The 27,650-nt window shown below is 44.7% G+C and overlaps 1 protein-coding gene across 1 annotated transcript in view; it reads right to left on the bottom strand.

Moving 5' to 3' along the window:
• Positions 1 to 1,780: 1,780 nt before the first annotated feature.
• skia (SKI proto-oncogene a) overlaps positions 1,781 to 27,650 on the bottom strand; it is a 65,744-nt gene continuing 39,874 nt past the window's right edge. The window contains 7 exon segments of the mRNA XM_085344713.1: positions 1,781 to 4,137; positions 4,139 to 4,260; positions 4,916 to 5,146; positions 6,248 to 6,582; positions 6,708 to 7,012; positions 7,512 to 7,627; positions 10,467 to 10,583. Of these exon segments, the coding sequence (XP_085200839.1) occupies positions 4,080 to 4,137; positions 4,139 to 4,260; positions 4,916 to 5,146; positions 6,248 to 6,582; positions 6,708 to 7,012; positions 7,512 to 7,627; positions 10,467 to 10,583 (1,284 nt within the window). The 3' untranslated portion in view covers positions 1,781 to 4,079.

Below are 27,650 nucleotides of genomic sequence, written 5' to 3'. Positions count from 1 at the left end.
CTTCTTTTGCTCATTTGATTCTGTCAATCCTGTAATTAGAGATTAGAAGGATAAAACCAACGAGTCTCACGTTTGTTTATTTTGTCTTTCCAGCACATAAACAGCAGAAGCTTCTAGTTTCACATCCAACTCTTACTCATATCTTCAAAATAACTCGAGTCATACTGAAAGCGAGGGACATGCCAGATGACGCTTTGTTGTAGTGATCAATCCCCAGCTGTGGACTACTTTCTTTATTTGCTTTATCTAGAGGTTTTGGATAGCACGGGGGCAAAGGAAGGGCAACAGGGAAGTAGGGTGGCACATCCTACTTCAGTGAAGATCCCCAATATGTAAATTCAGCAAACTAAATATCCACTTTAACACTATTTATTGTATCAGTATCTCCAATAATTAGTATTTTAAGGACATAAAAGTTGGGGGCAGCCGAGGCACAGGGAACGGGTGGATCTACAGCAAGGGGTTGCCCCCCCATAGCTCCGCCCCACCAAAAGTCCAGGTTTCTAGGTGGAGTCTTTTACAGTAGCTTTAAATTCACAGATAAAAATAATTCTTATGTATCTTTATATTAAATGGCTTTTATAAAGTGTTGCGCAGTCCCACTGACCTCCTACACGACAGGCCACATTTGGACTGTTTAGTGGTTCAGAAGCACTTTATCCTTGAATGTTTAAACCAGCTTCACAATCATCAATTCAAATTTCATTAGAGAATCCACACAAACATGCAGACGACAGGGTGAAGCACGTCTCTGAAGAATACAAAGCAGAGGTCTTATGGAGCGTCACGGTTTGAAACTACAGCTCAGTTGGCGGTGCCAAACAACACGGTAGAAGCACACATGTAAGATTGTTGTAGTCTGCATTGAGGACATTTAATGGTAAAGACATGGACAGCCACGTTATTAAGCAGCCCATCTTAACTGCAGTTTGATTCTCCACAGTCTCTTTTTCCTTCACAACTTTCTTTGATGGTAAAAGGACACTTTATTTTTCTTCTCTACTGGAACACACAGATAGTAGGAACTATCAACACATGAATCCAGACATATGTGTATTTCCACTTTACAACACCAAGGTTTAGACCGAGGTATTCTTGCAGTCTCCTTGTGAACTGCACTGAATCCATCGGTCAGAATTGAAAACAAAAAAGGCACTGAGTGCAAATAATAGCTGTTTGCTAACAAGGCACCAAAAACAGGAAGCAAGGTCGTTCTATCTGGACAAACAACTTTATTTGTGGTAATGCATCTATACACTGTACATTCAGTCACTGTAGTATATAAGCATAGCTATTTTCAAACATAATCTCATAAAGTCCTTTCCTTTACAATATATCTGTATCGTTAGAGAAGGGAACAGTGGCGCTGGAAGAGAAAGGCATGAAGAATCAAGAAAATAAAGGAAATAGATGAATAAGCCAAGCCTCTTTTCATACTGTATGTGTGGCATTAATACATGGGAGCGCTCGCCTCTTACATAAAAATATTTCTAGTACTGTATATAGTATTAGCAGCAGCACAGGGCTAAAAAGATACATGAGGATGAAGGGAAAAGAATCAGCACGGTGATATAGTAGGTGTAGCTGTGTGCGACCTGTACTGCAGGTCAGCTGATCCCAAACACACTGTTAAAAATTCATGAGTGGTGAAAAAAGTCATGTCATATAAAGACTACAGTAAAAAAAAAAAAAAAAAAAAAAGAAGATTAAATTCTCTTATGCATGAACTGTTTTTGAAACATCTCAGTTAAAACACAAAGTTAAAAAAAACAAACTCCCCACCAGCTATTGTAAGAAAAGAGTTTTTGAAAAAGGAAACACCATGTACATATATTATTACAATATCGTAAATGAAAAAATATTTACATTTGTAAATTCTTATTCAACTCTTCACACTGGCTAGTATACTAATGTGGACTGTTATTGCTGCTTTGCTGCCGTCGTTTAGCAAAATGGTTCTTTAGAAAATAAAATGTGTTTTTAAACGTCAGGAGGACAAAAAGCCAAATGTCATTGTCTCCTTCTTTTGTAGAAAACCACAAGCACTGTAAGGCCATTAGCTATTTCGTAAAAACAACTACAAAATGTACCAATTTCAGCTCTGCCAAACCCAGAGTAACAATTTGCCAAAGCAGGTGGCTTTTTTGCCACAGCGTGCACATAATTGATTTCAAGTACGGGGCGAGGAAAGCAATCGTTCAGAAAAACGCCCAAAGCTTTTTAGGATTGTGAAGTTTGTTCGTTGCGCTGAAAGGGAAACATGAGTAAACTGGTGGATTCTCAGAATACTGATATAAAGAGCTGCAGAGCGAGGGCGGGGCTTGATGTGACACCCCTCCCTCTGACAGCTTCAGCATCACCTGTCCTGCTCTGGAAACCTTTGGCCCTCCTTCAGGCACTTTAGGTTTTCCAGCATTGATTAGTTTTTTTCTTTGTGTGAAGTTTGATTTTCTCTTAAGAACAACATACACGTGTTGCTTTTTTTTAATAACATTTCTAAATAAGACAAATTGTTTGATATTGCATAACACAATAAAACCCTTACATGTACAGTATCAATGCCCAATAACTGACTATAAGTATGGCAAACGCTGTCAAATTTCATGCATAAAGAAAATTAGTTTTCTATTAAAAATGTGAACAGAACTGTTAGTTTGAAGTATTCTTCTTTAGAAAGTAAAAACTTCAACACAACAGACAAATAATAAAATATTTTCACATTTAAAACAACATCAATAATTAAAGGAAAACTAGCATCAACACAATGTACATTCTGATTGTATTGCATCCACAGTGTGGCGGCTGATTCACAGCCTCCGGCTTCTGAATACAACGTTTGTTCGTGCTCCTGTTGTCAGACTGGAGAGTGTGCTGCTGCCCAACGCCGGCTTCCTGCTTATTTACAATACTTTCCTAATGAAAACAGAGCAGCAATATTCTTTTGAAAATGCATATAATCAACAAAATGCTATATGGTAGGAGTCGCGTATAAGATGATGCTTTCAAAGAAAGATTGCTGAAAATAGTGGGAGTACGATGGGGGAGGGGCTGTTTTCACCTCATGACAAAGTGCGATTCATTATTGTAAAGTTTAAAAAAAGAAAGGTATATTTATATGTACATACTTTAATTCAAATGAACACTTTGTGGTTACGGACAAGACCAACCACCCAGCCCACTGCGACGGCACGAAAACATCTGGAGTGTGTTACAGACTTCAGGACTCAAACACTCAAATAAAATGCGACTTGTATGTGAGTGTATGCAGAGCATCCAATAAAAGAGCTCGTTTAAAAACTCGTCACCAAGTGACTGGTAGGGATCATCTTTGAGGCTTCATTTGAAATGGAAAATGTGCCTGTTGAACACAAAGCCAAACCTAATCTTTCATGTTAAAATCATTTGCCATGTTTTCATATCCTATCGTGTTTGGGGAGTCGCCCCAATGGGCTGCGATGGCTCCCTGACAAACCCCCGCAGCACATTGGGAAGTCCATTTGTTCATTTTTCCCTCCAATAGCACAGAAAAACAGAAAAACGCTCTTTGTGTACTCTACATATCGCTATGTAATCTCTTAAATAGCTTATAATGTCTTCAGACTCCTATGGTTCATCGTGGCAGGAGGCGCTGGTGGAGGCCTTCCCTCCTGGCCACGTCATTGTAACACCTCCCAGCAGGTGCACACGTTGATGTTATATTGTTATGAGTTTATATCACAGTCCTACAGCCTCTCCTTGTGTCCTTGTGAAGGAAAATCCAGGCACAGCCGCACTCAGCACTACAGAGCCGTTCACTGTGCTCCAGTTTTCAGTTCTACGAGTTCAGAGGTGCAAAAGTCAGTGCTTCAGAAAATGCATGCTTCCAGTCATTCCTCTACGGTACCACTAGACTTTTCATGCACAAGGACAACGCTCCTCCATTCTTCTCTGTGTCTCCATTTGAAGTCTTACGTTTTGTGTTCAGTAAACTGAGGGGCAAGCACAGGAACAGTGGTGTGATGCGGGTGACCTGTGGGACTCGTGGGGTGGCGATCATGGTGGCAAATGGAAAAGGTTCAGCTGTAAGGCTGGCTGCTTGGTTAGTTGTCACCAGTGGGAATGTCCTTGGGTGTCCCGTCTCTTTTACTGTTTGATTTGCTGCTGTAGCTCCTTCACCATCCTCTCCAGGTGCTCCCGAGCTTCTCGCTCGTGCAGCAAGTCGGCTCGAAGCTGCTCACGGTCGGCCTCGGCATGCTGCAGCTTCATCTGGAGGTCCTCGATCTGCAAAACGCAAGGGCACAAATCAGCTGGGACTGTACAGCAGAGGAGAGCAGAACGGTCTGGAGTCAAAAGCACCGACCTCACTCTACACAACTCAGACTAACTGGGCTCATGTACTCAAAAAAACTATAAGAATACACTGTAAAAATGTTGTTTCAGGGCTAAAGAATGAACGACCTGGAAGTTTCCTGCGTTTCCTCAAACAGCCACTTGGCAGTGGCTCCAAGTGGGAGTCAATGTTAAAACGAGCGAGGCTTACAGCCAATGCTTTAACAAGTTTGTTCAAACTGTAACAAAGCTAAAAGTGATGCAGAATAAAGGGCGGCTTAATTTTGACACAGGTGTGTAGCGTTGGTACTCAAAGACACCCAAAGGAGTCAGTTGGTTTGAATCTTGCTTTTCACAAGCAGAGCTGACGTCGCCTCCCTGGAATATTGATCCTATATTCAGGAAGTGAGAAGTTTCTCTCAGCAGGTTACATCCTGTCACCAGGTGCTTGCTCATAGAATACGAATGCAGTGAACTGCCAATCTCTGAAAGCTGAACTGAAACAACAACAGTGGCTGTCCCTCTTTTATCTGTGCTCTTTAAAGCAAACATCCTGATCTTTTGGCTCACAGGGATTACACACGGGATTTGAAAGCTGAATCATCACCTGTGCAGAATACTTTGCACGGAGTCGCCCAGCCTCACAGCCTTTATCACAGACCCTCAGCTGTCGGGCTTGCTCTAGCTCCCGCTTCAGGCGGATCCTTGACTCGTTGGCTTCCTTCATCTTCTTCTCACTCTCAGCTCGCAGACGCTCAATTTCCTTCCTGAGGTTGCGCTTTGCCTCAGTCGCCTCCCGCAGCTTTTCCTTCTTGGCCACCCGCAAGAACTCCAACTCCTTCAAAGTAGAGAACACAACAGCCGGGGGTTAGCAGCCTCTTACCATTCACGCTCAAACTCAGAGTTACGGCTGGTCCTGGGTCTGCTTAGCATTCTGTCCTAAAGCAGAATATGTTGTCTTTGAATGTCTCAAATGTTACAGTCTTTCTGTTTGTCTTCCAAACAGGCACGTTTTTCAATAAAAGGAATGAACTAAACTATGTCCGTAGACATGGATGCGTCACTGAGAGAAACTCGGAGTGCCCACAGAGCTTAAACAACATCTTAAATGAGCATCGTAGGAACGTGACCCGCCCCGCTGCCTGTCACAGTCCTGTCTCTGAACTGCTCACACTTCAGTGTCAGTGTTTACACTAAGCCAGTTCAGCTGACAGAGTCTGGGTTTACTTCCTCTAAATCTCTAAGAGAGAGTCAGTCTGTGCCGTGGCAACACGCCCATCGCCTTCTCATGGGAAACGAGCAGCTGGGACTAACTTATCTGTCAAGCTTTGTTGGTTCCTACAGTGACAACTAAAAGTCCATCCCCATCACAGCCTGTATTTCACAGAGACTTGAAATGAAAACAAAGCTATGAGGATGAACTGAGCTAAACACAGGAGGAAGGAGAGCAGAGGCTCTGCTGCTGGTTTAGCTTGTGGGGGACATGGATATGCACTAAGCTCTAATGGAAAGTGAAAGTAGACTGGCGTCTGGCTGCTTTTCTTTCTCTGCATGCATCTTGTGTTGCTCAAAAATAAAAATGGAAGTTTGGCCTTTCCCTTTGCAGCAACATCCGCTGCCACTGTTATCATTTGCCAACTCATGCTAAGCTTTGTGGGGAACGACAGTGACTTCTACTAAAGCTCAGTGAATCTCCTGTGTGTGCACACTCTGTGGAGTGTAGAGCTTTTGTTAAGGACGGCTAAAACAAGCCAAAACACAAGTCATAGTGATAAATTTAAATCTACGGCCCCTGTAGGGTAGTCCACTTCATGTCACACAATGCAAATGTGTTAGTTCCCATTTACCTATGCTTCCACTCTTTACCTTGGCACTTTGTATTTAATGCAAATACACAAAAGTTAGGATAATACTCATGTTGCCTTCCAACAAGGATTACCTGCTGAAGGCTTCGTTTCGCCTGCAGGGCCGATCCCAACTTCTCCTCCTGCTTCACCCTCATCTTAACTATTTCGTGCAGAAACCTCTCCTTCGACTCCTTGGAATCCAGCCCACTGTCCAGCGCCTGCCTCAGGCTCTCCAGCTCTGACTCCAGGCCCGACTCTGAAGAGGTGACAGGGGCTGGTGCTGCCACCGATGTGGCTGCCGGTGCCGTGCTTTCGGCTGACGCGATAGTGCAGATGGGACCTTGGACACCGGGCGAGCTCAAGTCTTTGGCTGAGCTGCTGGATGAGGTAAAAGATGGCGACGACAGGGAGGACATGGACGAAACAGCTGTTGGAAAAGGCCATGGAGATGAGAGAGGATGAAACGATCACCTGACCGGGGCTACATGTATTTAGCCAAACAATGAAACAACCTTTACACATCTGATTATCGTTAAAGCGTTCGTTTCTTACCTTCGTCGCGGTTCTCCACCTCGATCTCCACCTCAGAGTCCTTGTCATCCTGAGGCAGCGGAGGTTTGCAGGCTGCTGAGGAAGCAGGCCGAGGGATTTCATGTGCTGTGGACTGGAGCTCCTCGGTAGCTCTCCTCTTGCGAGGCCTGGTGTTGGGGTGTGCGCCCTCACCTGGAGGTTCGCTTCCACTTGGGTAGGAAGTGCTGGGTATCGATGGGGACAGAGGCCCTACCTTGCCTAGTGGTAGCGGAGTGAGGGCGACGTTGGGGGCCACTGCATTCTCTAGGGTCTTGTAATTGTAGAAGCTAAAACGAAACCAGACCAGCATGACGCGTGTTGCTTTACATACAATAACCTAAATCCAGGTTACGCGATTATCAAGACAGAGATCCAATAGTACGGATTGTTACTGCTGTGTTACACAGTCCAATCTGAACAGCCTCAGCAGCCAAACGCGTTGGGAAACAGTCAAAGCGCCCGCAGCTCTTTCCTCCCACTTCAGGAGAAACTGGGCCAGATCATCTGTGATATTTTGCAGACTGCGCTGGCAGCACTGTGCCAAGTGGGTGCCCACGGCATGAGTGTGTCAAATGTGTGTGAATGGTAGAGTGTGGGAAGCTGTGGAACAGTCAGACTTGACCCCTGTGACACCAGCCCACCCAGACAAGTGAGAGAGCACTCCTCTGGGTGGGAGCTCCACATACCCAGCTAAGTGAAGCAACTGCCATCCTCATGAGCAGCAGCTTCCCTTAGACCGCACATCTACTGAACTCAGGTTTATAATGGACTTGGTGCTGTTCTCACCTGTCTCTCAGCAGAGCCAGCGGGTTACTGGAGGGCTCCTTATCACCCGCAGAGATGTGGGGGGACCAGGGTCTGAAAGCTGAGGGCCTCTGCCTGGACTGAATGCAGTTCAGCCCCTGGAGAACAAAAGTGATTCAAGTTAGTGAGGAAATTACACCGAGCCACAGAGTTTAGGGTTAACAAGGACAGAGATGGCTAATCAGATTACCTTTTTCAAGTAATAAGTAAAGTAAGGGATTACTATTGCAAAAACGGTAATTAGATTACCGTTACTTTCCCGTAGGAACGCTGCGTTACTGCGTTACTAAAACCGTGATTTTTTGCGAGAGTGTCTCATGACAGTGACGTAAGCGAGTGCGACGTTCGTGACAACAGCTGTGTGCAGATCAACAGTGGATCACATATCGATTGTGGGAGAGAGTATGAGCGTGCAGCGTTTAAAGCGTGGAAGTACTGACCTTACTTTGACTTTGATTCCATAAAAAGTGACAAAAACATTAGCGTCCGTTGTGCGTGGGAAGAAAACTTCTTTTTACAGCGAAAAAACCCCTAAACTTCCAAGCAAGCACCGAGTGCGCAACGACGTAATGGGAAATTCACAGAGAAACTCGAGGATTCTTCCACTGACCGCTGCGGCACACCTGCACCAGGGCAAACCTCCGCCTACCCTGCTCCTGCTTTACAGGTGAAAATAGAGCAACAGGACCGCTGAGTCTTTGATTTTATTTATTTTCTGCTGTGTTTTACTTGCATCTATTTGAAAGACTGAGTGTAAACAGAAAAAATATTTTATTTTATGTGCTGGAATGTGCAGAAAATAGGTTTAAATGTTAAACTAATTTCTTCCAGTCAGAGAATGTTGCATGTAATTAAATTTTTTAAAAGATTAAAACTAATAAAACAAGTTTTAAAAAGAGACTTTTCCATTTGATTACATTTTGCATGATGGATTATGCAGAAAAAGTAGAATTGGGCTGAAAGATCTATCGCTTTATCACCTATTCAGGTTGTAAATCGTGTTTTTAAAAAGTAACTAAGTAACTAAGTAATTAATACTTTTGAAAATAAGTAATCAGTAAAGTAACAAGATTACTTTTGGGGGGAAGTAATCAGTAATTACTTGACCAACACTGAACAAGGACATTCCCATTGGTCACAACTACTAACCATTAAAAAACTACATAAAATGTATTCATTTTTACTATCAGCTCACAGGAAAAGTCGATAAGCGTGTGAATATTAACATAAACATCTTTATAACTTGGCCATAACAACAATATGCAGTGAAGAAACTGTTCCCTGTTGTGATCATGTAAACTCCTGCTCACAGTCCCAGGTCCACTGCTACAACAAGAACAGGAGCCCACTTACACTATGAACCTTCTCTGGCTGTGGGTGAGGATGACGGCTTTTTGTTTCTACTTCATGGTATTTAATATGATTTTTTCTTACTAGTATTGGTTTACTATAATAATGGACTCTGATATGTTGGAGAAGAGAAAGAAAAGATAAACACACAAAGAAAAATCGGTCGCAGTGTTGACAGGTTTGTGTCGCAGCGATCTCTGCTCTCTGAGAATCTCCATGAACCTCGAACACTGTAGAAACTCCTCTGAGGTCAAACCTCCAAACTGGGAGGTGAAATTACACCAGTGGACTGTTCAGCAGTCGTGACAGCAGTTTGGCACTCATCAGTTAATGAGATTTTATTTACTTCTGAAAAATCATAACTTTATTAGGACTTATTAACTTTACCATGTTACAGCTGCAAGTTACTGTAAATGTTTTAGGATGTTCAAAGAAAAAGAACAAATATTTGTTTGCACAAGGTTAATATTCCCAAAATTTCATTTTGACATAATGTAAATATGAAACATGGATATTAGACAGGTGTCACTGGTATCAGAACATTTCCCTCCTGTTCTTATGGTGAAAGCTGCCGTTTATTCTGGGTACAAAGAGTAGAATGAGTCACTTCAGTTGTTGGTGTAAATGTGTTACTGTGTTCGACACACTGGACATGGGTCAGTACAACCAAGCGTCACTCAGCACGTGGCCACCATTAGCACTGCATGCCAAATCTAAAGATAGTGCTGTGTGTCCTGATTTCACATGTTTTTGCATATTTGTCAGTTACGTGTTTCACATCGTCACACAAATGTCAGTAGTAGAAAAAGACGACTGAGGTGAATACAACATTTTGACTTTTGATTTGATTCATTAAGAGAAAAACGGCTATCCAACCCTGAACTCTCAGTTCTTTCTTTAGATTGTGACACAAAGTCATTTCTGAGGCTCCACAGCGAGAGCCTGCATCCACACATGTGGAAAACTTGGAAGAGTACTGGACCTTCCGAGGAGAGGAAAGAGCACATCATCGACTCAGAAAAGAAAGGGGAACAACATCTGAACAAGTGCAGGCCTAATTTGCCTCAGGCTGCATTCATGATTCAACAATGAGAAAGAGACCTGTGGAAAACTGTCACCAGTGGGAGCGCTGTGAGGCAAAGCCATGCCTGAATAAAAAGAAGAAAAAGGCCAGTTTCAGGTGAACCTCAAGCACACTGAAGTCATGCAGCAGGTCAATACTCCACAAGACACCAGCAGGTCGAGGCTCCCAAAATGAAGTGTGGATCTGAAGTCAAAGAGCACACTTCACTCTGAATTTAAACTTCATACTCGAAAACTGTCCGATGTGGCTGACTTAAAGCACTTCTGCACAGTTACTGCAAACATTTGAGGTTTCGTCATATAGACCAGGAAGTTTGGAGAGCAGAATGAAAACTGGACTTTTTCTCCACTCTGGTTATGTGTCTGATATAAAAATGAGCTTGATGATCTGAAACAGATAAATGACAAATCTGCGAAAGAAAGCAAACCGTTCATCTTCACATGACATCACGTGTCATGTCGTGCATCATGATCACCAACATGTTCTCCTGATTTGACACTGACCTTGTTGGGAGTTGGCAAGGACTGCAGCCAGTCGTGCTGCTTCGCTCTGTCGGCCAGCGGAGTTTGTGATGAGAGGTCGTCATGTTTAGACCTTTTCATCGGGATGGGATCGGACACCTGAGAACAGAAGAAGGTGTGTTTAAAGGATCAATCAGACCATGCCGATGTCTGCATCACTCCAGTGTCAGTGAACTGAGCAGCCTGTACTGGGGAGTGCCAGCAGGGGTCTCCGATGGCTGAAGTTAAATGTAGGTGTGCCGCTTACTCTTCGTGTGTCGTTCTATTTCTGGCAAAGGTCACACACACACCTCACAGTCCGCTTTATGGCAATGTGTCACAGAGTAACCAATGTGAGGGCATGTGCTCAGAGGCAGCCAAGAGAGAGAGAGTGTGTGTGTGTGTGTGTGTGTGTGTGTGTGTGTGTGTGTGTGTGTGCGCGCCATCCATATACACACACGCATGTGTGTATTTATATCCTTGTGGGGACATCTCATTGACATAATGCTTTCCCTAGCTGCTTACCCCAACCATCAAAAATGGAGGCCTAACCCTGACCCTAACCTAATTGTAACCCTGACACTAAAACCACATTTTGAGTCTCAAAAATGCCTTCAAACTCATGGAGACGGGATTTTGGTCCCCACAAGGGCTGTTTGTCCCCACAAGTATAGCAAACTACCAATTTTTGGTCTCCATGAAGATGTTAATACCCTCCCACTCACACATTCGTTGGTATGAGTGTGTGTGTGTGCCATCGATATACCCGTACAGACAGACAAGCAGGGGTTTGTTTCTTTTCCTCCCCGTTATGCTGACTTTGTGGCTATGACCTCAGCCTCTCTAGGCTGTGACTGTCACTAGTACACACACACACACACACACACACACCCCGAGTGATTACAGTGACTGAACAGATTGCATTCAGCTAGACTTTAAATATGATAAAGACTGTTTTAATTGTAGAGTATTTACTCAGTAGCAGCCACAGCTCCAGGAGCCACAGACTGCCCGGCCCTGTGGCCCTGTGGCCCTGTGGCCTCGAGGTTCCTGACACTGAGGTTGGTGAAACCGTTTTCATGACTGACCTACTGTCACACTAAGCAGGCTTAAAGTAGGGGTCACAGACAGTGTGCTCCACTTCATGGCTCTGCACAGGACATGGAGGAAGCCTATTTTATTCTTAGTGACTGCTGAACTTAGTCCTGGACTTTGTTGAGGTCACGGCTTGGACTGGAGGTCACATGTAGCCAGGTTTGCCTCGGCTCCGTCAAACCATTAACATTTATGCATAGCTTAAATGTTTTGGCAGGCACCTAAAATAAAATGTATGGATCTCAAAATCCTTATCATCGGAGATAGATGCACTCTCTCACTGTGGTTTTCTCTGTGAGGACTTCTCTTGAGAATCAGCGATGTGAGCAGGAGTAGCACTATCTTTACACCATCACACAGAGCAGCCCTGCGTGATGTCAACAGGTGGTCATTTGTAATGGGCTGGACGCTGCTTCTGTCGACTGTTGGCAGTGTGTCACGTCTGCCACATGTCTGTGTAATCAGAGCTGCTCTCGTAGGAAAGTGGCCAGACGATCAAATACCACTGAGGTCTGCCGATGCTGGCCTCGATCTGCCTGACGTAAGACTTCGTGACTTTCCATAGCAGCGTCACAGCATTGAAGCAGCCTTCATTATCTGGTCTGCTGGTGTAAGGGAACTGTTATCTGGAGGCTCGGGTCTCAGAGGAACACAGTTGTGGTTCCTTTAAATGAGAAACCACGCTCAGCGCTCAGCTTGTTTAAAGACGTCTTTTCTATAAGTGTCTCAAAGGTACAGCAAGCACCAACGTACAGTCAGGTTTTGTATTCCTATTGTTTGCTAAGCTCTTTGATAGAGAACCTTAAACTATCTAACAGAGAGTGATTCATGGCATCATTACACTGACTGTTAATATATCAACTGCAAATTTAAGCATTTTTAATTAAAAAAATGGGTCCAAATAGCTTTTTTTTTTTAAACTAGGCTTTGCTCTGGTGTAAAAAACAAATATATTCACACACATTTATCACCTTTTTACCGCCTTAGCACTTCAATCAGCACAACTATAGCTTCAATTTTTCCATTAATTCTAACTAATATTTTTATCTGCTGTCATTTTGCTGTCAGTTGTAAACCTGTCCTTCCATGTGCTTCTATGGAGAGCATCGAGTAGGAGCCCAGAACAGAGCTCCATGAGAACAAACACAGAACGAGGAGGAGATACAAGAACCTGTGGCCAGGTGAGGGTAGTTAAAGTAGCAGAGATGAGCAAGTGTAGGCTGGGACTGATGTCATTAAATATGGCACGACTCAGCAAACATGTGGGTAAGCACCCTGAACCAGCTCTGACACTTTGTGTCCACTCATATATTTAATACTATGTTACCTTTCAAACAGGCTTCCACAGTATACTGGAGTCCCACACTCACACAATAATAAGGACATTACCATTTTTCATAGAAGGTAAACAAACACAAAAACCCCTATAATAGCGCACAAGAGTCTTGGTCGCTATGATTGTGGGTTATCAAGAGATCAAGACGTGTCCTAGATTTGACTGCAGCCGAGCAGCCAGAGGCAAGCGGCTAGAGCCTGCAGCTGAGAGGGAGAGGGGGAGAGGGGGGTGGCAGACAGCTCTGGCTCTGGGCAAAGTCTCCGTGCCACGTGCCAGTCCTTGTCTCGTGGATTAACAGTTGCCAACACCGCGGTCTCCATACGGTCCTGGTAATCACGGGCACACGGGAGGAACAGGGTCAACAAAGCCGGCAGCTGAGCCTGCGTGCTTCAGCGATGCAGAAATCTGAATGTCTCGTTGATTGAACAACGGGAGGCAAAGAGTCAGGAAATTCCTGTTTGAGGCATGTCAGTGGGACTGGTTCTCAGCCCAAAAGTGAGCACCGGTGTAATCTTTACTACTGTGTCTGACGTCACGGTGTGTGTCATTGTCTTGCTTTCTTCATGAGGAATAAGTCTCTAAACCAGCGATGCCTGTCGAAGCGCAGACCCAACAACTACACCAACCCTACCCCCCTAACCCTATTATAGTTTGATTTCTGACATCATCTTTATACGTGAGAGTAAACGTTATCGAAACGCTTGTGTGGGATGAATGACGAGTCTTCGAGCAAACACCGAGACCTTGACCGAGATGTGAGCAACACACATCTTGTTTATTGGAAACTTCAGTCCTCTCCAGATAAGACGCTGTGCTCAACAGGGTGCTGTAAGAGTTCAAAGACGTGCCAAAGTATGCAAGCGTGCACACACACTTGTGCACCTTGCAGCAAACCCACTCCCTTTATGATCCGGCGTGGATTCCACAGCAGACAGGATGTCACACTTCTAAGATAAGACTTTGTGATTAAGCAGGGCGTGTTAGACGTGTCGAAAGTGCACCGTCTATGTACTGCCTTCCAGTGCTTGTATTATCTAGGCACAGGCCTTACTGCGATATCGAGAGGGTGGCAGTGGCTCTTATTGAAAGTCAGATATGATTTTATTAGGAGAGCTGCAGAGTGGTGTACAGGCCGGGATCTGTCAGATGTGCCTCGCACGGGAATCGCACAAAGGATCGAGTCACGGAGCAGCATATGTTGAAAAGGTCTGTCCGTAGCATGTGTCTGGCAGAGCCGTGGTGGGTGTGTATCTCTGTTAGGAGTGTTTGCGGCAGAGACAGGAAGGGTGGAGTGAGAGCAGTCCTCTCAGTTTAAGTCTGTCTGAAAATCCTCAGTTTCACTTCCTGTGTCTGCAGGCCATCGCCGTTTGTCTCTATGAATAGAATCTTTTTGTCAGACTTTTGTGTGTAAACCATTTTTACACATATATGGAGAAGAAAATCCTGAAAAGAGCATGACCACGAGGTTACCACCGAATCCCCCGCACCACGAGCGCTGTGCAAAGACATTCAGTTCTTTAAAAACGTACATAAGTCTTGCAAAGACAAACGGGGAAGTGAAACTTTTAACAAGACTGACACTGCTACACTCTCACTGCACTGACCTTTAAACGGTTAAATAACATATATACACTTGTGAAGCTGGGCACAATCTGAGATGGAAAAGGAACGCTAGAGCAAGATCCCAGTGTTGATGAAAGCTGTGCTTTCTTATTGTGTTGTACTCACAAACACAGAATCAGTCTGACTACAGAAACATGTTCAGTTTGTTTTAATCATTCCCTGCATGCTCCGATACACCGACAAGACGAGCAACACTAGCCGATCCTGTCTGCTGACGTCTGCTGAAAACCATGACTGAACACGGCGGACGCACACGCTCTTTCTTGACAGCCCACTGTCACCACCACATTGTTTCCTTTGCTGCCACTCCCTCCTCTTGCTCGTCTTCCCCTGAACCTCCACCCACCTACCCAGCTCTTTTCGTCTATCTGTCTGAGAGCGTTTCCTGTGTCATAGATTACAGGATGTCCTCTACAAACAAGTTAGATTCCAGCTGCAGAGAAAAGCGAGCAAAACAGAGCCTCGCAGAAACATACTTGCAGCACAGCCTCACAGAACCTGACAGCTGGCTTCAACTAAACGGTTACATTAAAAAGAAAACGTCACTGAGTGGTTTTTTTTGACTCATACACAAACATTAGTGCAGGCATTAAACTGTGCTGAATGTTGTGCGTTTCCTTGGAAAATCAATTTCCTTTTGTGATTTCTGTTTTGACTGTGTATCAGGTGGTCAGACCGCAGATGAATCAGAGGCAAACAGCTTGCACGAGTAAGGAACCAAAACAGGTCACCTAACCCAAAATCCACCACATGCCAGGCTGACATGAAAGGGGCAAATAACTCTGCTTCTCCTTCGCTCAGGAGCCGCACCCTGCCTGTGACCTGACTTTGGCCTCACTGCATGTCTTGCTAAGGGGCCCGCTGCAGTGGAAAGGGAGGGGCTCTTCCTGAAGACAAAGCGGGAGCTTAGCTGCCTTTGTACATGAGAAGCCACAAAACCCAACATATGCTGGGGAAACAAACAGGTGTGAGACAACATGCTCCATTTTTGATGCAAATAAAAAGGACGGACCCTGATGCTCTGGGATCAGTTCATTGGCTCTGGATGAACAAACAATCTCACTAAGTGGCTTTTATTCAAGAGATATGTGAAGGTGAACTCCTCTGTGTGCAGACTGTGTGTGTGTGTGTGTGTGTGTGTGTGTGTGTGTGTGTGTGTGTGTGTGTGTGTGTGTGTGCGTGTGTTTCAGTGTGCGTGTGCTTCAGTGTGCGTGTGTTTCAGTGTGCGTGTGTTTCAGTGTGCGTGTGTGCGCACACGCTGAGCTTCAGTTTTGGTTGGTAGTTCGACCCACCATCACCTCCTTGGCCGACAGGTCACAGAGAACAATCGTGCCTCTGTCCTCTATGGAGTAAACAGAAACACACTTTACATAATTACAGCACTGCATCAGATCACTTTTATTATTCAAGACTTCCCAGTGTGCTGGGGTGCAGTTTTCAACATGAACTGGTTTGCTGACTCCACTTGAAATGGCCTCATCTAATATTCACTTTGATGTGGTGCAAAGTCATTTCTCCTGCACTCAGCACATAAGTAACTGAGTTTTTCTTTTTTTGGGAAGTTTTGAGTTAGAAGGAACAAGTAATAAGTTGTTGAGTTCACTGGGTAACAGACAACTACCAGCTGTATACAGAGAGGAGGCCCATGCACGCTGGATATAAACACAGACTAGGACAACTGACACCGACGGCCAAGGACTCCCTCCTATTATCCTTCTATGAAGTCTGCTCGAGCCTACCATCATGTGCAGTTGCTCCAATGTAAACTGGCAACAGTGCAGTCAAACCAGGCTAAACAGGACATCGGTGCAGATGGAGATTATAAAGTCTAATCCCCCCCTCCATCCATTCTCTTCCAATCATCAGGGTTGCCTATCCCAGCTACCATGGAGCAGCACCCTGGACAGGTCACCAGTCTGCCCCAGGGAGTGACCAATTAACCTGACCCCACTAACTGCATGCATTTGGACTGTGGGAAGAAGAACCCATGCAGATGCCTTGTTGCTGTGAGGCAACATTGTGCGACGTGTTGCCCTAATCCCCATCTGAGACATCATTTACCCCATCAGCTGTGAAATTTCTACACTGCCAGTTACCCCTTCTTCCTGGAACTTTGACCCAATGTTAGATCTGACGATTCTGTTTATTTGAAATGGACATGTTTTTCCCAGGAAAGATGTGGCAGCAGGTCTGTAGTTGTTTTTAGGCCTTTTCCAGGAAGACTCCTGAGAGGCTAGTAGACAAAACAGAGGGCCAACTTCCCAGAGACGGTCTAAAGTTCAAACACTTGTAGCAACTAACCAATACAACCCCTGTACAACACTAACAGGCCAAATATAATGGTTAAATTACATACTTACATCCTCCTAGTTCATGTCCTTTGTAGACATGAACTATACTATTTCAGGAGTCTCAAAATCACCTGACCCTCTAAAGGGAACGCGGCGCCTCCGTCTCAAACACACATCAGTAAAATTAAAACCACCAAGTCTTTTTAATAGGTCATAAAAACCTATAAACTGACAGATTTGTGACACCTCATGGAGGGCAAGCTTTCATTTAGAGCACCAAAACTGTCAGTTTCACATGACAAGACTGATAACTGTGAGAGGAAGCACAACGAGAGGGAGGACAACACACGTATTGTGTTGTATGCAGGCCTTTCCCACTGGCGCCCTGGAGGCCGTGCAGATCCACACACACACACACACACACACACACACACACACTCTTACACTCTTTAGGAAGGGAGAGGGGTCTCCATTTCCTGTCGCCAAATTTGCTTTGGCAACTCTCTCCGTGGGAATGGTGAGAGACCAGCTCCGCTGAGCCACAGAGTGCTGCAGATTAGCTTTCCATCCTCTCAGTGGGGCCAAACCCCCCAAAACACAGAGAGAGAAAGAAAAACTAAGATGGAGATAGAAGAGAAAAGGTGGGGGTCAGGGTAAGCACAGACATATGGGTATTTCCATAGCTGTGCTTTATTATTCTCTCCTTAGTTTTGCAGTTCAGAGGGAACTGCTACTGCTAACGTTAGCAGATGCATTGATGCTGCATGTTGGATTTGAAGGACTGACAGTGAACTGTTGTATAATACAAAAGTGTTTTATCTCTTTCTTTTCTTGAGCGTGCACATGAATTCCTTTGTGTGTGACGGTGCCACATCGAGCTCTTTCAGAATAAAGAAACCAAAAAATGCCTAAAATATCGTTGTGATGCAGAGAGGCAGAACCACAAATTATGGACATTATGTGCTAGCAAGCACAAAGACTTGTGGAACTACTTATACATTTCTCCCCATACTCTAAATGTATTTAAAGTATGGTCCATTGCTATGCTACATTTGCCTTTAGCAGCGTGTCCATCACAGCCTACATTATGTATGTATATGTATGCTTAGCCAGTCCATCCATTTATTAATGTCACAAAATGTGAATCAAAAGATGCAAAATTAATTCAAGTCATTTTTTATACAACAGTGACTCTGACTGGCATTTAGTAACTTATCAAGGCTCCTGTTAACAAAGTGAGAAAAGAACCCTACAGCAGGGCTACATGATGTCACACAGTGGGCGTTTCCTCGGTTGTGTGAGTGTTTGCATGTATGCACTTCATGTTTCACACAAAGACGTCTAAATGATTATTATGCTATGATATTAGGTGACAAATTTAAACCTGTACAAGCTGCAGACTGTTCAGCTGGAGGATGTTTCAGGTAAAGTATCAGCTGTTCTCATATCTCAGCTTGATTGTCAAAGGCGATGATGAGCCAGACTTGTGTTTGGAGAACTGTGGGATAGCACGGAAGAGAAGGTTGAAGAGCGAGGAGGAATGTGCTGATGAAACAGCTGTCCCATTTTAAAGATGGCCAGATGTGAATTATGGGTAATGAGGGCAGGAGTGTGTCTGTCATAAGTAGCACTGTGTGTGTGTGTGTGTGTGTGTGTGTGTGTGTGTGTGTGTGTGTGTGTGTGTGTGTGTGTGTGTGTGAAGGAACAACTTCTTGCACACCAGTCCAGTTAGCAGCAGTATACACACACACACACACACACACACACACACACACACACACACACAGAATAATTTGCACACTCCTAAATACACACAGTGTGCACAGGTTTATGAATAAGTAAAAACACGCCCACTCTCAAGCATCAGAGCTGGCAGCTCTGTTGTAATAATGTGAGAGTCACCGTGAATCTCTGCAGCACTGAACATGGCAGCATGCAGCTGACTGAAAACACACTTATGTCACACTCTGTGGAACGGCTTCTCCACAGACCAGAGATGATATCGTGGACCTTTTTGGGGTCCATAGTTTAAAAAAAAACGTCCAGCTTTGACACTGGCCTGGCACATCTGGTCCCCACTCATTGATTCCATTACTTAGTTGGGGGTGGTCAGCTGCAGTCACCCTCTGGTCCTTGCAGGTGGCTGGGGTGGTCTCTGGGGCTATGGCAGTCTGGTGCCTTCCTGGGGGCTGGAGAGCTGCCGTTTTGGGGCATCTGTGCGTCTGCCTCGGCTGGTGGTGGTTGGTGGCTGGGGTGGGTGCTGCCTTGCAGTCTTGGGATGTGGGGCCTGGGGGGCTTGTGGTAGCAGGTGCTGGCACAGGGCCAGGTGGCTGGCCTCCTCTATGCGGGTGCAGGCGCAGGGCAAGGGGCCCTGGTGCCCGAGGTTACCTGATTTTCTGGCTGTGCGGGAGCGATCTGCAACCTTTGGCTGCTCGGGGAACAGTCGGAGAGGGAGCCGTTGAGATGGCGGTTTGGGGAAGTGGCTTGTCTTGGACTGGGGCCAGTCTGCCTTTTTGGTCTTCAGTGTTGGTTGAATCGGTTACTGGTGTTGGGGCTCTGCGTCCGGTGGAGTCCCCAGAACTGGGGCCTGTCTGCATCAACTACACTACCCATTGCAGTGGGAGCGATGGGTTCAGGTGATCCGGGGTGTTGACACAGGTCTCCACAATTTTAATAGGACAGTTATTGTTTACACCTCATAGAGGTCACCTTCAACACTGAGAAGCAGGGAGAGGAGCAGGCAGGTCTTTCCACAGTATTTAGTTTGCTGTAGTGTTGACAGCAGAGCAGCAACAGAGGGACTCACTACTCAAAGAAAGAACCTGGCCCCCACTGTACCTGTCAGTCTCTACTTGGCTAACAGATGGACTGTGCCTATGGAGCGCTTATCGTATGAGAGGGAATGCCAAGAATTTCATGGAGGCTGAATATGACCGCCTCACCTCCTTTTCTGAGAAATAATGTTAAAAATCATTAATAATGGGGGGAAAGGAGCTTGCAGCAGCAGAGTGAAGCTGCAGAGACAAGTCATACTGATAAATCATAACCAACATCTAAAACAAAGCCTCTGGTCTTCTAAAGGGAGATCCAAGACGAACAACCAGAACAAACCTGGTGCTCCCAAACTCTGCACCACATTGTTCCTGCAGGACGTTTTCCCTCATCTGAAGGACTTGGCAAAGCTTTGTGTTGTCTGGATCTATGTCACGTTAAAATTCGACATCACTGAGTCCAGCATGTATCCTTGAGCTGGCAGTTTGCTGTCTGTGGATCCTCCAGTCAGAGAGGAGCATGGGTGGGGGCTCGCAGTTAGTCTCCCATCATCTTGCAGGCATCATAAGGCCTGATAAAGTCTTTGTCCCTGGTGCATTGCACTACCAGGACCAGGACAGATGCCAATTACAGTCTTAACCTTTCTCTTGCACTTCCTGTCTCTACTTCACTGACTCCTCTAGCTGCAGGGAGGCGGGGCCGATACAGATGCCACCTCACTGGAGACACTGAAAGCTGCCATCACTGCACACATGTAACACGCAGTGCTTCTGCTACATGGACACAGCCATCAATGGGCCGCCTTCACAGGTTCACTGTATCTACAATGCATAATTTTCATTTGACATGTTCAACCTGTCAGAAATGACACATGTGCTGTTATAACAGACGGTAACCAAGAGGAAAAACAACCTTCTTTTAGTGAACTGCAGAACTGGTCGTGCCTCGGTCACATGTTGGACAGAGGACCAGATCTCTTCATCAAAACTGTGAGACTGTGCTGTGAGGCCTGAAATGAACCCTAATAAAGTTACATCAAAAACGTTCAGGCCAGATTCATTATTAAACATGATGTAATAGTTAACAAGAGTTACAATGTTCACAAATGTGCTTGTTTCTGGTTCTAGTTCACTTTTAATTGCAACAAGGAGGGTATGGAAGAAATAGCAATGTCTGATCACATATAAAGCAAATGCTGAATGAGCTGAATAACCAACAGCTACACAGGCTGAACTGGTGAACCTGGTGTGTAGTCGGCTCGATGCTTACACTGCACAGCTCTAATATAAATAAAACGTCTCACGGGGAGATAATTTGCAGATGGAGTGGTCTGCTGTGACTCAGTAGCTGTAAATGAATTGTTGATCACATAAACAAGCCTCTGGCACTTGAGACAGCAAAGCTGATATGCTGAGTTGGAGGATAATGAAAGGTGTGAATGTAACGATGTGTGAGCCGTAACCACACTCAGGTCGGAGAGCCGGAGGAAACTCAGCAGCTTTGAAGAAATGACAAGAAATGTATGTGTGATGATGACACAGACTATGGGTGCATGTTATACTGCAATCATGTTTCTCATTCAACAGCAGTGACGAGCTGCAGTAACAAACGACACAAAGATCCAGCCCTCGTCACGGACGGGCTGACCTTTCCCTTAAGAGTGACCTGGTGAGAGTCAGACGTGGCGATGTGATTAGGAGTGTGTGAGGGGTGGACATCAGATGAGGTCAGCAGTGAGTCCAGTGCTAGTCAAACATCGGATTACAAAAAGCTGCCACAGAGACGAGGTTCAAACGAATGAGCGAGAAACAAAGTAATCTAGCCTCAACGTTTACATCACTGAGAGGATGTGGATGTGACTCCAACTTAACTTTACAGTTATCCCCATCTCATCGAGTATCAGCAGGATGGGCTCAAACAAAGCCACAGTCCACAGCACACATGCCCTGTGTCAGATGATCTTTGCCGCCTCACAATATCATTCAGGTTGTTATGGTGCAGCTATGACACAGTTTGCATGTCCATCAGTCATCTATAGCAGCTACAGCTTGCTTACAACATTATCATAACTAGTAGAATATTTAGAATACAATAAATCGAAACGGGTTGAAATTCAGATATCAAAGACTGTGTCCATAGAAGAACCTTGTAATGCTCTCACACAGTCTGAGAGCAACTAATAATTCATGTTGAAGTGTAATGAATGTGTCATATTTGCCTTTTGACCCTTCAGCGGTTCTTTGTGCTAATCCAAATATTAAGGGTCCAGGCTGCGAGGGACCCGGGTCGCCGCTCTAAATAGTCTGACCCAAAAGTATCAGAACTGATTGCATCAGTCACAGATGAACACAAGCAAAGCTCGCCAAATCCCCTTTAGCCATGCTGGTTCTTGGATAATCTTGCTGTTTGCCCACTGACTGAACCCTTGTGTTACTCAAAAATCAGATGGGCAGAAGCTACATTCGTTCCTTCGCTTCCTGTGTGCGTGGTAGGATGATGCACACCCTCCAGTTTCAGACACCGCGACTAGCCGCTCTCCTAACCAGGCTGCTGTCTGAGAGGCCCTGATTTTTAGACAAACCGCCCTCACAGGCAGACAGCAGCTCACTGTGCGCTGCATAAAAAGGCGGCTATATTTATTGATGGCAGTGTTTGTTGTAGTTGGGCATTAAGTGGGCCCGAGTACAGTCGCACTAATGGATCTGCAGACATACTGGGTCAATACGAGCGCTACACTGAGCCAATCATCTGATGTGGAGAAACAAGCTTTTACACATGCTGGCTGCTGAAATGCAAGCTGTGGTCCTCAAGTGTCATTATGTAGAGAGACAGAGCACAGTCAGGGTGTGGTAGGGTTAAGTGAATGAAGTGTGCTGTGTAAAATGCAAGTGCCTACATGCACAATATAAATATGAAGCTATACAGGCTGCAGAAAATGTTTGCCAGGAACTTTAGAGACTAATTACTTTGTGTGGTATACACACAGTCCTCACTGCTGCTCTCATGCATTATTTCCAACCCGACCCTCCCTCCATAGGCACAAACAAATCTCCACACAGCAATGTAACGTGTCAAGATTACACCAGGAACATGCTCCATCCCACGCACGAGACGCAGAGGACAGACAATGTCTTTCCTCTCTGAGACGCAGACGATGCTTCTCCTCTCTGAGACGCAGAGGACAGACGATGCTTCTCCTCTCTGAGACGCAGAGGACAGACGATGTCTCTCCTCTCTGAGACACAGAGGACAGACACTGTCTCTCCCAGCACACCTCTATTGCTGGTCCACGGTGAAGACAGCCCTCCTGCTTCTATTCCCACCACAGTGCAGTCATGTACCTGTGACAGCAGACAGTGCTTAACCACTGATCTCCTGTGACAGTTGGCCATCACACAGTAAATGCTGCAGCACAGCACTCTTCTCCATACATTTCAGTTTGGTTTATATAGCACCAAATAAAAACAGCTGTCCCACTGTGCTCTACACTGTAAGACCTTACAGTAACACACAGTTTGCATTAATACATCAGTTCCATGAGTTACAAACTTACAAACCGCGAAAAGGGCAGAGGCGATGAACCGGGCCAAAGAGACATCTATGTAAGCGGAAGTGTGCCAGACTAGAAGTTCGCAGTTGCAAGGTGAGAAACGAGAAGTGTTTCAGCGAGAGACATTAGGTCACGTCCTCCTAGAGCGAAGTGAGTGTCTCGGGGGCAGGAGAGACAGCCGCCATGTTCCTGCAGTGCTACAGCAGGAAACGGTGCCTGTTACACATTATGAGCTGAGTTCAAGCCAAGATTTATGTCCAGATTCATCCTACAGTGTGAAAGACTTCCATCTGCAGCTGTAACAGTAGTTTGGTTTTAAAGAGTCAAACTCTGACAGTTATAGCATGGCTATGGTCACAGACTCTCCAATGAGCCTCTTTGACTCAGCTGAGAGGAAATGTGTGCAGCTGGACGTGTGCTTAATATGCCAACATCACACCTCAGTGCGAGGCCCGGTGACTGCTGGCCCAGTCAGGGACTGCAGGCGTAATGGTCCGGCTTGTTAGCGAGCACTCCAGTTGTGCAACGTGATGGCAACGCTCGCGACAGCACACTCATCACTAATGACGTTGTGCCTGTGGGAGCAAACTGGGAGCTTTCTTTTTCCTCTTCCTAATCAGCGAGTCCAACCGTCGTACCTGCAGCTAACTCCACTCCACTGCACTGCTGTAGGCACTGTTAAAGTTTTACTGTCCAGTAGAGCTGGGCGATATGAGATTTTTTCATATCACGATATTTTTTTTCATTTCAGGCGATAACGATATCTATCACGATATAAGCCAAATAACTATATTTGTAAGATTTAAATGTGCCGTTGCTCACAAGTAAAATGTGAAATAATCAGCAGCTTGTTTTTATTTAAATATTTATTTCCCATAATAAGTTCAACAGGGTAGATGTACTTAAGGAACATGAGACTTTTTCAGATAAATAAAGACAAATATTGCAAACTACACAAAAGGCAGCCGCTAAAGCGTTTAAGTTTCAAAATAGAACAAACAAAACAGGCTAAATTGTCAGTTCCACTTAGAAACAAGATATTGATTCTAAAAATAAATCTTAGTTTGTTTTACAGAAGAACAGACAAAACTGACTAACTTTTGTCAATATCAAATAAACTGAGAACTAAAAGGAAATTCTCAATCTCTCCTTGTTGTATAGCTGAGCTTTTCAAACAGTTTTAACAGTTACTTTAGTCTGACAAAAGCCAAATGACGAATTAGCGCTTCCAGTCAGAGACTGAGGCTACGTCCACACGTGCACGGGTATTTTTGAAAACTGAGATTTTCTGTTTTCGTTTTAAAAAATAATCCCGTCCACACATAAAGGCAGAACTGAAGGAAAACGCTGCTATGAACATGCCAAAGCAGCAGGTGGCGCTAGATTCCTAACCGTGCCGAAATGTTGGCCAATCAGAAGTCTAGAAGCCTCGGTGGGAAAAAGTAAACAAAGCTGGGGCATAGAAGCAGAACCGAGTCGTATGTGTGGACGGACAGTAACTGTGTGTATATGTAAGCATTTAAACACTGCAGAGAGTAGAATTAACAGTAACAGTATTGTAGAAATTCATTTCACCGAAACAATAATGTGGCGCACAGTGTGACGCATGCACCAGTTTATTGTATTTCCAGACTTGCTTTCGGCACAATTTACAGTGCACGCTACTCTATTTTTTGTCAGACTTGAAATAGCCGAAATACCTTCACACTACGGAACTTCTATGGCTCTTCCGTTTGACAATCTCTCCGGCATTGGAACCATCATCTGTTTTCTCTTCGGTCACGCTCGGTTGATTTTTCTAGTCGGCACACTCATTTCCTCCATTACACGCTGGCTCCATTACCCGCTGGCTGCTTCCCAAACAAACACACGTGCGGCTTGGCACTTGTGCTGTACGTAACAAGTCACGCGACGTGACGCTGCGGCTGTGATTGGTTTGGCTCTGCGCTACTTAATTTGGATTGGCTGACCTTTTTTTTTTTTTTTTTTTTTTGAGGACAAGAGCGGCGAGGTCTATCGCGATAGCTTAATTTCTCTATCGAGTAAAAGTTATATCGCGATACATATCGTTATCGTTCTATCGCCCAGCTCTACTGTCCAGCCATGTTTAGTTTAAAGTTAAAACAGACAAATGACAAAATAATTATGTTTGTATATTTACAGATCAAAGTGGTCTCTGATGAACAAGAATGAAATGAAATCTTTAGACAGGTATAGTTTGGTAAGGCAACACTGAGGACTAACAATGTTGTTGGTATCTAATTCTCTAATTGTTTAAATGAGAAGAGCCACAGTGGAGCTACGTCCTGTCGGAGGAGCACCACCCTCCTCCGTAGGCTAATATCTATGCAAACAGACAGAACCTCTGGACCACAGAGCAGGAATGACTTCCCCCCTTGTTTTCTTTCATTCCTATCACAAAGAGACACCGGTGCTTCCATCCAACCAACACAGTGGAAAACGTAGCGACGCTTAAACAGCTGGTCTACTCTTCCCTACAAGGGCTCTATGAGCAGGTAGTGTTTGAATTAGCTGACATCCAGTTCACAGTTCAAGATGCTCACTCGAACGAGTCAAACACTTCTTAATAAGCATCAAGTCAGCAAAACGTCTGTGATATTGATGTGATCATTAAGGGAGCAGAGGGCCTGATTATCAGTTTGAGCTGCTTTGTGATTAATGAACAGGTGAGCAACAACAACACAATCACCAAAGCAATAATGGATTCACAGACATTTTCTGTCTTTTCTGTTTTTCACTAGTTTTACACTTGGCTAAGGCCAATGTCACTACTGGTAAAATGAATACTAGGTTTAAACTGGTAGTCCAACTCCTACAGAGCAGCACATTCGAAAGTCTGCTGTGTCTCAGGAGTATGGAGGCGACTCCAGGAGACATTCATTTAGTGTAGGAGAGCCAGACAGAGCAACACATTGGTATCTATAGTATCTCTGGGGCCACAGAGTACCAGATCTGGTAGGTCCAACATTGGCACCCTGTGCCTTTCACAGATGATTCACCCTGAGCTCGTGTGACAGACACTAAAGGGCCCGTATCAGAAATCAGCAGTGACATGTTGACGTAGTGTAGCCTGGGTTAATGTTAGACCCCGTCAGACACAGGAAGCACAAATCAATGAGCACCAGAGGCTCCCCGAGGCACAGCATGGGAGGGGTGAGGGGGTTACTGTAAATCAATTGTTGGCCAATTCATTTTCCATCGATAGCATCAGAATAATGCCGTGCTTTAATAATCAGGGCCTGGACAGTCAGCTGCTGGGACACAGGGCAGTGGCCCACATTTCCTCTTCTCTATTGCATTGCTGAACACGTGTGCACCTATTCATGTGTGCACAGGGGCATTAGCATGAATTATTCAATACAATGTGTCATTTGTTTTTATTATGGCTGGATAAGAGTGTGCGTTGTGTGTCCTTGGCTGGTGTGTAGCTTGCAGAGCTGCAGCTATCAATTAATCAGGCAAGTAGTTAGAAATGTGTTTGCTATTAATGGGCAAAGAGAACAGACTGATCATTGGTTTCCATTTAGGAAAGTGTTTTCCTTCTGTCAGTGGAAGTTACACTGCTTCTGTATTTTTAACATGTTGCAGTTTGTTGAACAGGTGGTTTCAGTGAGTTTTTTCCCAGTACAGGTTTCTGTGTTTCCTCTCTGCTTTACACATCAGGTCACATTTTGGTTGCACACATGGGTGAAATGCTAACGAGGTAATAACTGGGCACTACAGAGTTTCAATGAAGCGTTGAAGCTAAAATCTTTCCTGGAGGAGTTTTTCTTTAAGAATAGTCACTGGAGTTACTCGATGAATAGTTGTAGCGTATACAGTGATTTACGAATAAATTCTTTACAAATCCTACCATGTGGATTCATGGATTTTTTTTTCACATTCTGTCTCTCACAGTTGAAGTGTACCTCTGGTGCAAATTACTGACCTCTGTCATCATTTTAGGTGGGGGAACTTGCACAATCGGTGGCTGACTAAATACTTTTTTGCCCCACTGTATGTTGCCTCATGTGCTGCACTGCATCCAGTTTAGTCCCAGAGACGAGCGACAGATGGGCTGTGATCACATTCAAAGCTAAGCTCAAACCTCATGCTGATCCAAACAGACAGAAAACTGAGACAAATACTGTCACATCTATAATATATGAGTGTAAGGAGAAAAGAAGACAAAAGATTACTTGGCTCAACAGAAATCAGAGTTACCCTAAACTGGCTTCAATCGATGAGTGAGGGAAACGATGCTCAGGTCAAACCAATGAGCTGGGTGTTATAAGAAGAGAGGGACCACAGGAGCAGAACGTCAGTGTCAAGGCAGAAACTGAGGATAAAGTTAGTGACCATGGCTGTGACGATACCACTAGACAATTTAATTTTTGACAGCACAGAGAACATTTTCACCCCAACCTGCAAAAATAATGACCAACAGGTCATTTCTATAAAAAGTCAAGTTAACTTTATTTTAAAAAGTAACAATTTTAGATGAAGTTTAGAGGTTTTAT

Source organism: Diplotaxodon limnothrissa, linkage group LG20, assembly GCF_057381915.1.
Source record: "Diplotaxodon limnothrissa isolate DT_005_m linkage group LG20, D_limnothrissa_male_GT1.1, whole genome shotgun sequence".
In the NCBI taxonomy this organism is placed as follows: domain Eukaryota; kingdom Metazoa; phylum Chordata; class Actinopteri; order Cichliformes; family Cichlidae; genus Diplotaxodon; species Diplotaxodon limnothrissa.
This window is presented reverse-complemented; position numbering and strand designations above follow the sequence as displayed.